This window comes from Fundulus heteroclitus, unplaced genomic scaffold, assembly GCF_011125445.2.
Source record: "Fundulus heteroclitus isolate FHET01 unplaced genomic scaffold, MU-UCD_Fhet_4.1 scaffold_28, whole genome shotgun sequence".
Classification (NCBI taxonomy): Eukaryota; Metazoa; Chordata; class Actinopteri; order Cyprinodontiformes; family Fundulidae; genus Fundulus; species Fundulus heteroclitus.
The window spans coordinates 350939-365193 of record NW_023396689.1 but is presented as its reverse complement, the minus strand read 5'-3'; the positions used below and the strand labels follow the sequence as shown (position 1 = coordinate 365193).

Genomic DNA, 14255 nt, shown 5'->3' with positions numbered 1-14255 from the left:
GACCAGGAAGAAAACAGATTCTGTGACCCAGACAGGAACATGCTCTGTCACTAAATGTGTTTATCAGCCCGAGAACATTTTTTCAATACCTTCTCAAAATGTTGGATGGAGCTGGGAACAGTGTCCTAGAATTGAGTGGACAAAAAGGGCACTCACAAAAGAAGAAGCCAATACTCCAAAAGAAACATAAAAAGGCAGATCACAATATGTGGATGCCCTCAAGGACAACAACTTTTTTTTGGATATATCCTTTGGCCTGAGAAAATGGATGCAATGAAAAAATGGCATCATGAGGAAAGCACATTGTGTTGAAATATAAAAGCATCGTCCACCAGGAAGTTAAAGCTTTTACACAAATGGGTATTCCATATGACCAAAAGTCATACATGCTACAGAACAAGTTACAACATGGCTTAGTGACAACAAAAGCAATGTTTTTCAGTGGCCATCACCATGCCCTGATCTCAGTCCCACAGAATATTTGTGGGCAGAGAGGAAAGTGTATGCACAGTGTATCCCCCCTTTGTAAGGTAGCCTGCAAATCTGACTCAGCTTAGACCAGGTATGCCGGGTGGAATGAGGCAAATTCTAGCAAACTGTTGTGAAAAGCTTGAGGAACAATGCCCAAATGCAATTCTACCAAATACTATAGAAATGTGTTAAACGACTTCATTTGAAGGAAGGTAAAAACTCTAAAACTTTATTTCATTAGATAACTTGACAAATAAAAATACGTTTTGGAATCCTAACAGACCTGAAACAGAAAAAAAATTGTTTGGTTGAATGTGGTTTAAGAGAATAAACTGTATCTCGTCACGACTATCATACAGTTTATGGAAAAACCCTTAAAGCAATGACTTCCAGAGAAGAAATTCAAGGAAGTCGCACCAAAAGCAAACAAGTAAAGCAGATGACATCACAGATCAGCGGGATTCTTCGAACTTTTAGTCATGAACCTGTCCCTGCCACTTGAATGATTGCTACCTTTCTTTTTACTTGTTGGCACAAAACTTTGCATTTAGGCACAGATAAATCAGGATGTGAGTTGGCACACGTTGTGAACAATGAAAGTCTGTCAGGGTCAGTGACAGCTGTGTTAAAACTAGAACAGACCGGCTTAAATTCTCTTCTGCTCTATTGTTGTGGCACACTTTTAATTCAGGGGTGTCTTCTGTGTCAGTGGGAGGGTGAAAGGGAGAGTTGGATGGGGCTACCATGAATAATCCCTCCTGTGCTGCTAAGGAGGACATTCTTGCAAGTTAGGGAAGGAGGGGTGATGGAGAAAGGGAAAATAAAGGGGGGGGGGGGTTGAAGTAGATGGGTGCGGGGCAGGAGCAAAGAGGGAGGAAGGATCGGAGGAGAGACGACAGGGCGGAGCACGCAGAAGGCAGAACAGACTTCAGCTACCCCACCTCTCTCTATCTTCTTATCTTTAGAAGTTGCAATCTTATTATCTCGGGAGCGCACAACACCGAGAATACGACGAGAGTGATATACGAGCGCCCGATTTAGAGACCCTTATATAGCCTATTGACAGCACTTAAGAGATCGGAAGAGAGACAGAGCCGACGCGAGGAGAAAGAGAAAAGAGCGGAGCGAGACAAACCAAACACAAGAGACAAGAGCGGATTGGCGGAGAGACGATAAGATGCCGTAGCGAGCAAAAGGGAGAGAGCGACGAAGAAAGGAGGGGACAGAGGCGAGAAGAGAGAGAGGAGGAAGTAAGAAAACAAAAAAGTAGAAGAGAGGATGAGAAAAACAGAGAGAGAGAGAGAAAAAAATAGAGAGCGAAAAATCCTCTCTCTCTCTCTCTCTCTCTCTCTCTCTCTCTCTCTCTCTCTCCCCCCCCTCCCTCTCTCTCTCTCTCCCCATCCCTCCCTCTCTCTCTCTCTCTGCGCCTTTCATTGCCAAAACACGCACTTTCACTCGTCTACCAGGCGTTCACAGAGGAGCTGGCTGGACACATTTGAACACACAACTCTTCACTCTTCAGGGAGACTTCTGCGAGCCTGCACGTTAAAACAGTCTACTCTGATTTTTATTCCCTAAGATGTGTTGTAGTTAAGTTTAGTGCGTTTTTTTTTTTATCGCCTAGTGCGCAGCAACAGAAGACTGAACATGCCAGACTTTTGAGGAGACGTCTTGTTTTTCCACCCCCTCCCTCCCTCCCTCTCTCCCTTCCTCCCCTGGATTGCCCCCTTTGTGGAAGTATCCCCAACAGTGTGGTTGCGGAAGATGGATCCAAAAAAGATCGGAGCCAAAGGAAATGTTGCCGTGGCACTGCTGCTCGTTTTGGTGGCTCTTCTCCAAGGCACCGCCGGTAAGACTCTTAAATACAAAGTTTACGAGGAGCAGAGAGTGGGGACGGTTATTGGCCGGTTAAAGGATGATGTTGCCGGGGTTCTGGCCAAACTCCCAACTTCCCTGAGCTTTCGGTTCCGTGCGATGCTGCGGGGCAGCACGCAGTTCCTTTCCGTCCGGGAGGAAGACGGGGAGATCAGCATTGGCACCAAAATCGACCGCGAGAAGCTCTGTGAAAAGAACCTAAACTGCTCGATCGAATTCGACGTGGTGACGCTGCCTACTGAGTACCTGCAGCTGTTCCATGTGGAGGTGGAGGTGCTGGACATTAACGACAACTGCCCGCACTTCTCCCGCGCTATTGTCCCCATCGAGATTTCTGAGAGCGCCTCAGTTGGGACGCGCATCCCGCTGGATGGCGCAGTCGACGCAGACGTGGGAGATAACTCGCTCCACAGCTACTCCTTAACGCCCAACAACTTCTTTAAAATCGAGGTGAGGACCAGGACGGACAGCGCCAAGTACGCAGAGCTGGTGGTGATGAGGGAACTTGACCGTGAGGTGCAGTCCAGCTACCAGCTGCAGCTCACTGCTTCAGATAACGGCGTGCCCCCCAAGTCAGGATCCACTTTACTGAAGATAAGCATCTCAGATTCCAACGACAACAGCCCGCTCTTTGATGAGCAGGCTTATGTCATCAATTTGCTGGAAAACTCGCCTCTTGGGACTCTAATTATTGATTTAAACGCCACAGATCCAGATGAGGGCACAAATGGGAAAATAGTTTACTCTTTCAGCAGCCACGTTTCACCAAAGATTTTGGAAAGGTTTAAGATAAATCCAGAAAACGGCCATATTACTCTGATCAAGAGAGTGGACTATGAAAGCACTGCCTCATATGAGCTGGATGTCCAAGCTCAGGACCTGGGACCCAATTCCATCCCTGGACTTTGCAAAATTGTGGTGAAAGTGGTTGATGTTAATGACAACAAACCAGAGATAAACATCAATCTGATGACTCAGGGCAAAGAGGAGGTGGCCTACATTTCAGAGGGGGCCCCTGTGGACACATTCATAGCTTTGGTACGTGTTGATGATATGGATGCTGGCCTCAATGGTGAGGTGGTGTGCAGGCTGCATGGTCATGGACAGTTCAGGCTCCAAAAGACCCATGAGAAAAACTACATGATCTTGACTAATGTGTCGTTGGACAGGGAAAAGAGGTCCGAGTACAGTTTGACAGTCATGGCTGAAGACAAGGGCTCCCCCAGCCTTTCCACCATCAAACATTTCACTGTTCAGGTACTGGATGAAAATGATAACCCCCCACATTTTGAGAAAAGCCGCTATGAGGTCTTCAAATCTGAAAACAACTCTCCGGGGGCCTACTTAATGACTGTGGTGGCCTCAGACCCAGATTTGGGAACCAACGGTCAGGTCACATACACCATTATTGATGCTTCGGTCCAAGGGAGTCCTATTTCTACCTACGTCACCATTGATCCTTCTAATGGGGCCATCTATGCCTTACGCAGCTTTGACCATGAGGATGTCAGCCGCATTGCTTTCACACTTCAGGCCCGTGATGGTGGGAACCCTGCACTGTCAGCCAACACCACTGTCCTCCTTACTGTTTTGGATGAAAATGACAACCCGCCCATCATCCACTCTCCCTCTCTCCGGAATTACACTGCTGAGCTTCCGGTGTGGAAGTATGCATCACCTGGTCAGCTTATAAGTGCACTAAAAATCACAGATCGTGACTCTGGTGCTAATGGAGAGGTGAGCTGTTCCATTGTTGGGGGTAATGAAGATGGACTGTTTGTGATGGACACCCGGCGATGCGAACTCAGAACCAATGCCAGCCTGGAGCAGGCTCCACGGGATGTGATGGAGATCAGGGTGGAGGTGCAGGACAGGGGCACCAGCCAGCTAACCACAGGAGCTCTCTTCAAGCTCTCACTGCAGGAGAACATGGACATCCTCCCTCCTCTCTATCCCACTGGTTCCAGCCAGGCCTCTCTGGATCTCTCCCTCATTGTCATCATTTCTCTTGTTGCTGTTTGTGCTCTGCTACTCATTGTGATGGTGATGTTTGCAACTGCCCGTTGCAGCCGAGAGAAGAAAGACCCAAGGCACAACTATAACTGCCGTGTGGCAGAGAACAGTTACCAGAACCACCCCAAGAAGCCTGCCAGGCAGATCCACAAGGCAGACATTACCTTAGTGCCCACTGTCAATGGAACCTTACCTGTGCGTTCTCACCCACGTTCTCCCTTGCCGTCTCCAACACCTGAGAGAGGCACTCTTGGGAGCAGGCAGGGCCATCATAGCCGGCAGTCTCTCAACAGCTTAGTGACAATTTCCTCCAATCACGTGGTTGAGAACTTCGCCTTGGAGTTAGCCCATGCCACACCTCCTGTTGAAGTAAGACAAACCTTTCTCTTTTACTTTGTTCTTAGACTTTGATTTGCTAAAAAATACAACTCTTTTTTTTATGTTCATAATCTGACTATTTCTTTGTTTTTATATGCAGTCTTTGTTCTAAATTAAGTCCCCTGCCTCCTTATATTGTTTCCAGTCGTCCCTCATGTTTTTGTTGATCATTTCAGGATCAAATCATGATGTCATGTCACCTGTTCAGCTTGTAGTCTTTCCCCTCAGTGCACTCCCACCACAAACCCAACATTGTCTTGTGGCCTTGCTTGTGGACTCCATTCATTTCCCCTCTTCATTTTTTCTTTTTATTTTTGTCTTTTGTGTTTCTTTTGGGAATGTAGCAAGTTTCACAGCTTCTGTCCATGCTCCATCAGGGCCAGTACCAGCCACGACCAAGCTTCAGAGGCAACAAATACACCAGGAGCTACAGGTAATGTACATGCAACATTATGTTTTGAAAACCTTTGGTGTCAGACTTTGGACAAAATTGATTCTTTTCTGATGTCACTGTTTTATCCATAACCAGTAGTGGTTTGGCCTGTATCAAACCTATGTGCTTCATAATGTCAGAATTTCTTATAAAGCTTCTTATACAGTGCACACTCTCTCTGTGCACCTTATGAGCCATCAACATGTATTTTTTCCCCCATGGTCATGATAATGTAATGATCTGTGATGAATGTACCAAATCGTACTGTGACTCTGCAGATATGCCCTTAATGAGATGGATAAGTTCAGCCTGAAGGACAGCGGTCGTGGAGACAGTGAAGCAGGAGACAGTGACTACGAACCTGGCAGAGAGTCGCCAGTGGAAAGGTTCCTTGGTGAGGGCTTTACTGAGCTATATTCCCCTGACGGCCAGCACTGTTCGCATGCAGGTACAACCCTGTCGCCAACCCAAAATTTCCACTACTGTTTCAACCCATCTCAAAACCCTACCTTTATTTCCCAGTCCAGGCATAAAATGTCAAATCTGCAAATACATACACAGACAGCAACTATAGTTAGTGGAAACAACCCAATCCAAAGACCATCAGCTGAGCTCAGGAAGAAAAGGCGTCATTTCTAGAGCTGCACAATGTCAACATGTGCAGAATCAGCATAGTAAAGGGTTGCCTGTGTGTATTATATGTTGGGCTGTCAGCAGCATGCATTTAAAATCTGCATTCTAACTATATATTTGGGGTTTGTTAATCCCAATCAATAGCATCATTCCAACATTCAGCAATAATATTGCCCTTTCAGATTTACCTAATGGGCCGCAGCTCTAATATCTTCATTGATTCTTTGATGTGTCTCATCTCTGAGTTTTACTTCTGGCTATGCCATTGCTATTTATCCGTCTCTTGTGTCACTCCTTCATTATTTTGGTGCAGGAGTATCTTAGATTCCCCATTTCCAGTCACTCACACTCATAGTTCAGTCTTAAAAGATTGAGCTGTAATCAACGGAAAAAATACATAAAATTGCACAAAACAGAAAACCATCAAACTAATTTGAACAGAAAAGAAAGAGGACACTCATTAACCTCTGATAAAAAACAAATCCTCTGTAGTGGCAGTCCTGAGCTGTTGTGCTATATTCCTTTCTCTGTAGAGATACATCATCATACAGAGCATTACCAGTCTGTAGTGTTTGTTTAACCAGTTGACAATGCTATTCTTAAGAGTTATAATTACTGTAATCTGTTGTTACCAAGTTGTAGATGTACAGTGTCAGAAAGGCAGAGACTGACCTGACAATGTCTGTATTTGTAAAACTGTGTGATTGTGTCTGTATTAGGTGGGAGCCTTTATGATTATCAAGGTTTACCAAGAGGTTTTTAAAACCATTAAAATATTCCGTCATAGTTCTTCTACAGTTTAAAGGCCGTTTAATGAGCTGCCAGATAACCTGTTGGAGTGACCAGAGCCATGATGTGGAAACTAAAAAAGCCCCTTCCCCCAATAAAATGAGATTGTATTCTTATATTCATTCTAGATTGTTGATTAAATCTAGGTATGAAAGCCACATCTTTCATACCTAGATGTGAACAACACATAAATGTTATCAATTTTTATAGTAGTGATAATCAAGATGTTATATTACTTTCTCACCAGAACTAGGAATGCATATTGCTTTTCTGTTTTAATTAAAAGCAATGAGATCTATTAAACTGTTTTTTTTAAATTATATTTTTACCTAAGGCTATCATACTGTGAATATTAATCTCATACCTTCCATCCCTACTTCATATTTGTCCTAATTACTTTCAGTATAACCAAACTTCAGGGTCCACTTCTCTAAAGGTGGTATAAGGTGGTATAAGGTGTAAACCCCACATAAAGACACATGCCCCCTTGCTCAGTAAAAAGAACATCACTCACTGAGCATGACTGGTTGTTTTACACCATCTGTGCCTGATAGTGGATGCACATCTGTCCTCAGTTGGTCATTTCCTCAGAATTTCCTCCATCTCGGTCCTGTCTCAGCCGACGTCACCAAGGTTACACAGCAGCACCTCAGCTTCTTTTATCACCCCATCCCTTTCCCACCAGAACTTGTGCCTCTATCCAGCCAGCCAGCTTCCCACACAGTCATCACTCGATACTGCACTTGAGATACATTCCAATTAAAGTCTCCGCAGACAGGCAGCGAGTCTCATCACTAACACCTACTTCCCCATCTCCCCTCCTTTACAGCTGTGTGGAGAAGCTCAGCTCGTTAGTCACTTTCTTTTTTTTCATTCCATCAAGCTGTCACTTTCACCCATTGAATCTGAGCCTCTCCAGCTCCTCTGATGAAAAGGAGCCATTTAATTGCCATGTGGCAAATAGTTGCTAAGGAGTCACATCTGAGTAGTGCTCATGATTAAGGCTTGAAGAACATAATTACAACTCAAAGCTCACCTTTCTCCATATGTAGACTGGGCCCACCCTCGCATCCACTTCATCATGAAGGATTCTGAGCAGTGTTTAGTTTCCTCTTTACTCTTATGACTGGGTTTGAGGACGTCTGCAGACTGCTGAATGTGACAAAACACTGTGATTCAGGTAGATGTAGGAGACTTTAAACTTATTTTTTTGTTCATGTACAGACCAGTACTAAATACTGTCAGAGGTTCTTTGGGGAGTGAGAGAACATCAAAAATAGCTGGCTTGGTCTTGCATGCATTGACATAGTCATCACTTTTTTATTCACCATTACTTCACACTTGAATATTTTGCTTTGAACATCTCAGAACTGGTCCAAAATCATTCAAACTCCAAATGTCAGATTTGTTGTCTTTTCAAGAGTACAGAAGACTGTCGTCTTTTGGGATGGACGATATGGACTTCTATCTATTGTATTCTGCTGCAATATTATGTAGTATTTATGGCAAGAAATCCAGGTAAACGTATTTGACAATACATCTTTAACAGCATACATATAGAGCCCTCGAAACCCCCAAAATTCTGCTCTAAAATGAAACATATCTGTTATTAAATTCCCTACACCAGCACAACAGTTACTAGTGTCTCCCGCAGGAATTTGCTTAGGCGAGGCGGTGAGTTGGGGGGTGGGGGGGGGGGGGACACGACAAGTTTTGCGCGGACCGACTGGCGGAATGGGGGGGGAGACGTGACGACAAGTTTTGCGCGGAGCGAGGGGGGGCGTATCCATGTGTTTTTTCGCACGCGCGAAAGCAGCAACAAAAAAACGCGTGTTAACGTCAAATAAGCATATTGAGTTTTTTGGGGGTTTTTTTTGGAATGTTGGCGAGGCGGTAGCGTAAGTTTGGCGAGGCGACCGCCTCGCTGCGGGAAACCCTGGTTACATTAAGCAGTATAATTGTGCTACTACCTAAATAAATCTCATAATGACAGTTGTCAGAATTTGCAAACATTATCAATCAATTATCAAGGGAAATATCAAAATTCTTAGGCTCTTTTCTTAGTAATCATAATCAATATAATAATAGCCTATCATTAGTTCTCCCATTCTAACCAGGCCTACTTACATGCATACATACAATTGTTTTGCCAGTCTGCCCCAGGGCAGCTGTAGCTAACATAGCTCATCACTGTCAGGGTGGGAACGTGTGTGGCAATGGGTGAGTGACTGATTGTAGTGTAAAACTCTTTGGGGTCGTAGGACTAGTTAAAGCGCTATTCAAGTACAAGCCATTTACCATTTAGTTGCTATATTGAAGTCCTAAAAGTGAACATTGCCACACATTAAACAAAGAACTACAGGCTGATTTTTTTCCTTTTCCATTAAGAAGCAGATTTTCCTTTGACAAATACCAGTTTAATCAAATATTAGCTGATGCTTGATGATCCACAACACCCTGACTGCCAGGTTAAGTATCCCCATCACTTAGCCAGATTTTGCTGGTGTTTCACGGAAAAGGATAACTAGGAAGAAAAAAACTCTGGCAGGTAGGAAGAGCACTATATCATTGTGTTCAGGTTTTTTTAGCTTTTAAAGTTGACCTGTTATGCTTTCTTTAATCTTTATGTTAGGTCTATGGGCAATACCAAACATCTTCATAAAATGTTTTACATTAAATGTTATAAGCTGTAGCTGTCCACGGCCCCAACTCAAAGTTTACACTCGGACTTTATACATGTGACAATGGCTGCTAGCGATGTACAATGGTATGGCTGTGCGTCTTTGATCCGGAGTCAGACCCAGAATCAGCTTTTCCACAATTCATTAAAACAACCCAGAAATGTCCAAAAAGAGAAAAAGTGATGCAAATTGATGAGTTTAAACTGTAACTCACCCTAATATCAACTTATGTTTAATTAAATTGTTTAAATTGGGGCCTAAGGGTGCTAATTTTATGTTACTATGAAACTTTGACATTTTTATGTGAACTAGAATGAAATTATGAAATCAAAAGTGTCATCTATACAGGTGCATTAATCATTAATGACTTCATGATGCCAAAGTGGCAGTGAGTTTGACACCCCTGGTCTAGGTGAATACCGAGGTATTTATACTCCTCTACCACCAAATGTAGGCTACATGTAATTTAGAAATAAAAAAAACATTTATACATGAAAATTCAAATAAAGGCTCACTCATATTGTTAATTTTTTGACCAGAAACGATGGACATTAATCATTTATTTGTGCAAATGTTTCATTTATCTGTGCAAATGTTTCAATAACTCTTCCATCAAAGTCCATTAATTCAAGAGCTAGCAAGGCTACAGAATGCTTGACGGCCACAAACTATCCGACTGAATGTAAACCAGCATGTACAATGCTAGTATTTTAATTGGAGGATCTGAGCTTGGCATTGGTATTGGCAGTTCTTATGGGAGAAACAAGCAACCAGCTCTATTACCTCTACCATGTAAACAGCATAAATAAACAAGCCTCAAGTCTCTTAAAATGAGCGGCCGTGGTAACACTGGCTTGGGGCTGTAGTAAAATTGACTGGAAGGTTGTTTTTTTTATGCTTGGAGTGTTTCTAGAAGCATTAGCCTACAGACCCAAATGGGAGTACAAAAACAGGAAAAAAGTAAGTGTTTCATAATAGGTCACCTTTAACATAAAAAATTTCACCCTGCCCTTTCTATTCCCCGCCCCATACAACAGTAGACTACTGTATATGATCAATGAAGTACTGACAAGTTCAGGCAGAATGATTCTGATCCACAGCTAGAGGACTAAATTGCTGAAATACCCCTTTAAAAATGGTTTTATTTCCAGTTATCCTTGTTCACAATGCATTGTTAAATTTTGCGACCCGGAAGTCAAGAATTCCTACCACCTAACCCTAACCCTACGAGGCCTATTCAAGCTTTCAGGCAAACTTTGCTTGATGCATTATTTGTTTTATGTTCACACACACCCATCAGTAGGATTAAATATTTCATTTTCATCCTTTCATCAGCAGGACAACCAATCAACATCTGCCTCTGCAATTTTTTTGCTTTTCCTTCCAGTGCACCCAAATGTACTTTTCATCTGCTCTAAGATGTATTATAAATGCTCCTTTCATGTTAATGAAGGGATAATGAAGTCCCTCAATGGCACAACTGAAAAGCACCACACTCCTTTAATGAAAGCTTCAAGTTGGCATATTTGATTTGTCTAATTTATTCTTCAGAGATTTTCTATTTGAAGATTTAATATTGAAAAGAGTGACTTGAAAGGGGAAAATGCAGCCTTTTAAAGGGGGAGTTATTTTGAATGTTTAATAGGCATTGATCTGCCTCGCTGAATTGTCTCTCTGTGGTAAATACACTGGAAGGTAGCAGGCTGAGCTCCTGCAGAGAGCCTTTCAGGCTAATTAGGGCAGATTTCTACCATGACTGGGGGGGAAAAACATTTAAGAACTGGCAGGAAAATATCAACCAGATAAAAAAAGACACAGAGCCAACTATTTAGCTTTGATTTTTACATAAAATATCTAGCTCCTTATTTCGTGCATACAAAATATTAATAAAGTGATCAAATATAATGTTCTTATCAGTTTATTAGCCAGACTTTAAACCCAATCTTACTTTTATTTCTGAAAGTTTAAAAATCTCTCAATGCAGATATTTATTTTTACACTCTACTCCAGTGGAGGAACAAAAGTTTGCATGCTGTAATGTTTCAAATTTCCTAATCATCTTAATTCTATAAACTTCATAATTGTCATCTCATTTTTACCTTACACTCGACAATGTCAAATTAACAACTAAAAACCATTAGAGGTGCCTTCATAGTGAATGAAGATGGTAGTGGATCAATGACAAAGGCCACATGCACTAGTATAGGACCTGGCACGCTGGCCCCATGCCTAGGGTGATAACTGCATTGGCAGCATCATGCTTTTGTACTGTAATCTCCTAGCATGTTACTGCATCCTGATGCTACTTGAAAGAGTGTGTTGAAAATGTGGTCGAATCACGGTGAAGTGCTGCTGAGGGCATGCAGGAGATTTTTGTTTGGAGGTTCACCATAATGTTTGCAATTCATCTATCAATGTAGGTTACGGAGTGCATGACTTTCACCCATTGTGGAGGATTTTGAAGTGAAGGCACTCTACTGTTAAACCAAGTCTTTACTGAATAGTCTGTATTTTCTTTTATAGGACAATTCCATTATTATCGCTGAATAACCCCATATAGTTCTGGTTTCACAAAAATTTAGACTGCACTGTTAACTCATTTTAGTAAGTAACTTTTGTTACTTTTTGTCTTTTAGTTGAAGAAAAGAAAAAAGTATTTGAGCTTCTACTTCTAATTGGCTGTGCAGAAAACCAGCTAAGGATTTTTATGGTTTTACTACAGTTGAATGTTGAATGTTGACCCACACTTTACCACAATGACCATGTGTGTATCACATTTCTACTGTTTACTTATGATCATTTATCTTTTTTCTTTTCTTTTGTTTGCAGCAATGAAGCACTGCACAGAAGAGTGCCGCATTCTGGGCCACTCAGATCAGTGCTGGATGCCCCCTCTAGCCTGCCCAGCTTCTTCCTCTGCTGACTACCGCAGCAACCTCTACATTCCCGGAGAAGAAGCACATCAAGCCACCGGCATCACTCAGGAAAAGATCCCCCAGCCTTGCACTGACACATGCACTGCTCGCAATCAGAGCTTTTCCACCTTTGGCAAAGACCTTGGTGGGGAAGATGGTGAAGAAGAGGACGGGGGAGAGGGGGGAACCAAGTCTTCAGAGGAAGACCTGTGTGGGACCACTTCATTGCTGTCAGAGATGAGCAGTGTTTTCCAGAGGTTGCTTCCGCAGGGTTTGGATTCATATGTCCAGGTCAGTGAAAACCAGAAGGGGACTAGCTTGAGCTGCGTTGGCGTTCCCATGACTGGATCTTTAGATCGCCGGAGAGGTCATCTACCTGGAAAGCCCAGCCCCTCAGTGCACCAGCAGGGTGTGGCAGCCTGGGCTGCCAACACTCACTTCCAGAATCCAGGAAGTAGCATCGGCCCATCTGGGCAACACCAGGGTGGCAGCTACCACACTCTCAAACCCAACACCAAACTCAGCTGCCAGAGCAGCAACCACAAAGGATCACAGGCCCCCAAAAACAGCCCCCAGAACAGTGGCCACAGCCCAAAACCCACCAGCAGCCCTCTTCTCACTGGGCTGGTCAGCCCAACGCTGGTGCAGCCTTCTGTGGCCCAAGCCCCAATACAAGCCCCGCTCAATGGGCCCTCTTCAAAATGGCTTCCAGCCATGGAGGAGATCCCAGAGAACTATGAGGAGGATGATTTTGACTCAGTGCTCAGCCACCTTCAGGGCAAACATAGCGACAGCCGGCATGAGCTGGTGGATGCCAGCGAGCTGGTGGCTGAGATCAACAAACTCTTACAGGATGTCCGGCAGACGTAAATGTCCACCCTTCTTATTTATTACTGAACACTCACTGCTTCCAAAACGGGGGGTCTGGGGGTAACCAGAAAAGAAACACAGTCCAATGTTTCCTGTAAAAGAGACAAAAAAATATCTGCAATAGTCATTAAAGTTGCATTTGTTCTGAAATACTTTTTTTGTGAATGCTAAGTATCCAAAAAATGTTTGTAAATGCTGTTTGGTACACAATGTACATTATGTGACTATTTATCTTTGTATTTTAAAAATACATTTGTATTCGTATATTTATATATAAAAAAAGGTGTAGATACATTTAATCAAAAATCTATTTTTATAATTTAATGCATGTTGAGTACGATAAATCAAAACATTGACATGCGATTGACATTCTGTGTATTTAAAGCTGTCTTTTGTATCGTGATTCTTTTTTATCCGTCACTATTATATGTATACATGAGTATATTTCTGAATTGTTGGACACTTGTGATTTATTGTGAAGAGAAGGGGGCGGTAGACAAATAAAACAATACACAAACTAGATGTCTATATTTTTTATTGATTGACTGACTGTTATTGTCATGGTTTTATTTGTTAATTAGATTTAACAGTACCTTTCTTTATTATATTGCATTTTAGTCGAAATATAAAACTTGCATTCATTATTTTCTACAAACACAGCCTAAATGTACTTTACAAATACATGCAACAGAATATAACAATTAGTGGAAGATTATATATAGATGGATGGATGATGGAGAGAGACATATGAGATGTAATGGCAGTTTTCCTTTTCTTCAAATGACACACTAATAACATGGATGAAGTTTTACTAGTGATATGAATAAAATAGCAGCAGTATTATCTTTAGCTGCATCTCTAGACTAATAATCAGATGTGGCCGGAATCAAAGGACTAAAGTATCCTTCAAGTTAGAAAGCTCCTTGTTTGGTGGCTGAATAAGAAAATGTTTGAAGCATTTCTGCTAACATGCATTCTGCTATAGTAAATTGTTCCAGTTTATATCAGGCATGCTGGGCATTCTGTTAGAAATCACAGAATCTCTGAAATCTCAAAACAATACAGGTAAAGGACCTGGCTGTGGAGGTAGATGGAAAAGGCTGCTGTGAAGAGACAAAGAGAGGTGGTGGGAGCTTCGAGGAGGGCTTTGTTGATCAAGCTCCCCCTCCCCCTCTGCTGCTGCAACAGCTAGATCCT

At 42.5% G+C, this 14255-nt stretch overlaps 1 protein-coding gene across 3 annotated transcripts; it reads left to right on the top strand.

Moving 5' to 3' along the window:
- The first annotated feature begins 1905 nt into the window (after positions 1 to 1905).
- Positions 1906 to 13580, top strand: pcdh18b (protocadherin 18b). Of its 3 annotated transcripts, none has more exons than XM_036130087.1 (4): positions 1906 to 4728; positions 5082 to 5170; positions 5449 to 5618; positions 12103 to 13580. In XM_036130087.1, the coding sequence occupies exons 1-4, from the start codon at positions 2236 to 2238 to the stop codon at positions 13056 to 13058; spliced, it is 3708 nt and encodes a 1235-aa protein (XP_035985980.1). In that variant the 5' UTR covers positions 1906 to 2235; the 3' UTR covers positions 13059 to 13580. The 3 variants fall into 3 exon arrangements, with proteins under 3 accessions (XP_035985980.1, XP_035985982.1, XP_035985983.1); XM_036130089.1 differs by having other exon boundaries at positions 1907 to 4728; positions 5115 to 5170; XM_036130090.1 differs by having other exon boundaries at positions 1907 to 4728; positions 5449 to 5564.
- Positions 13581 to 14255: the final 675 nt, after the last annotated feature.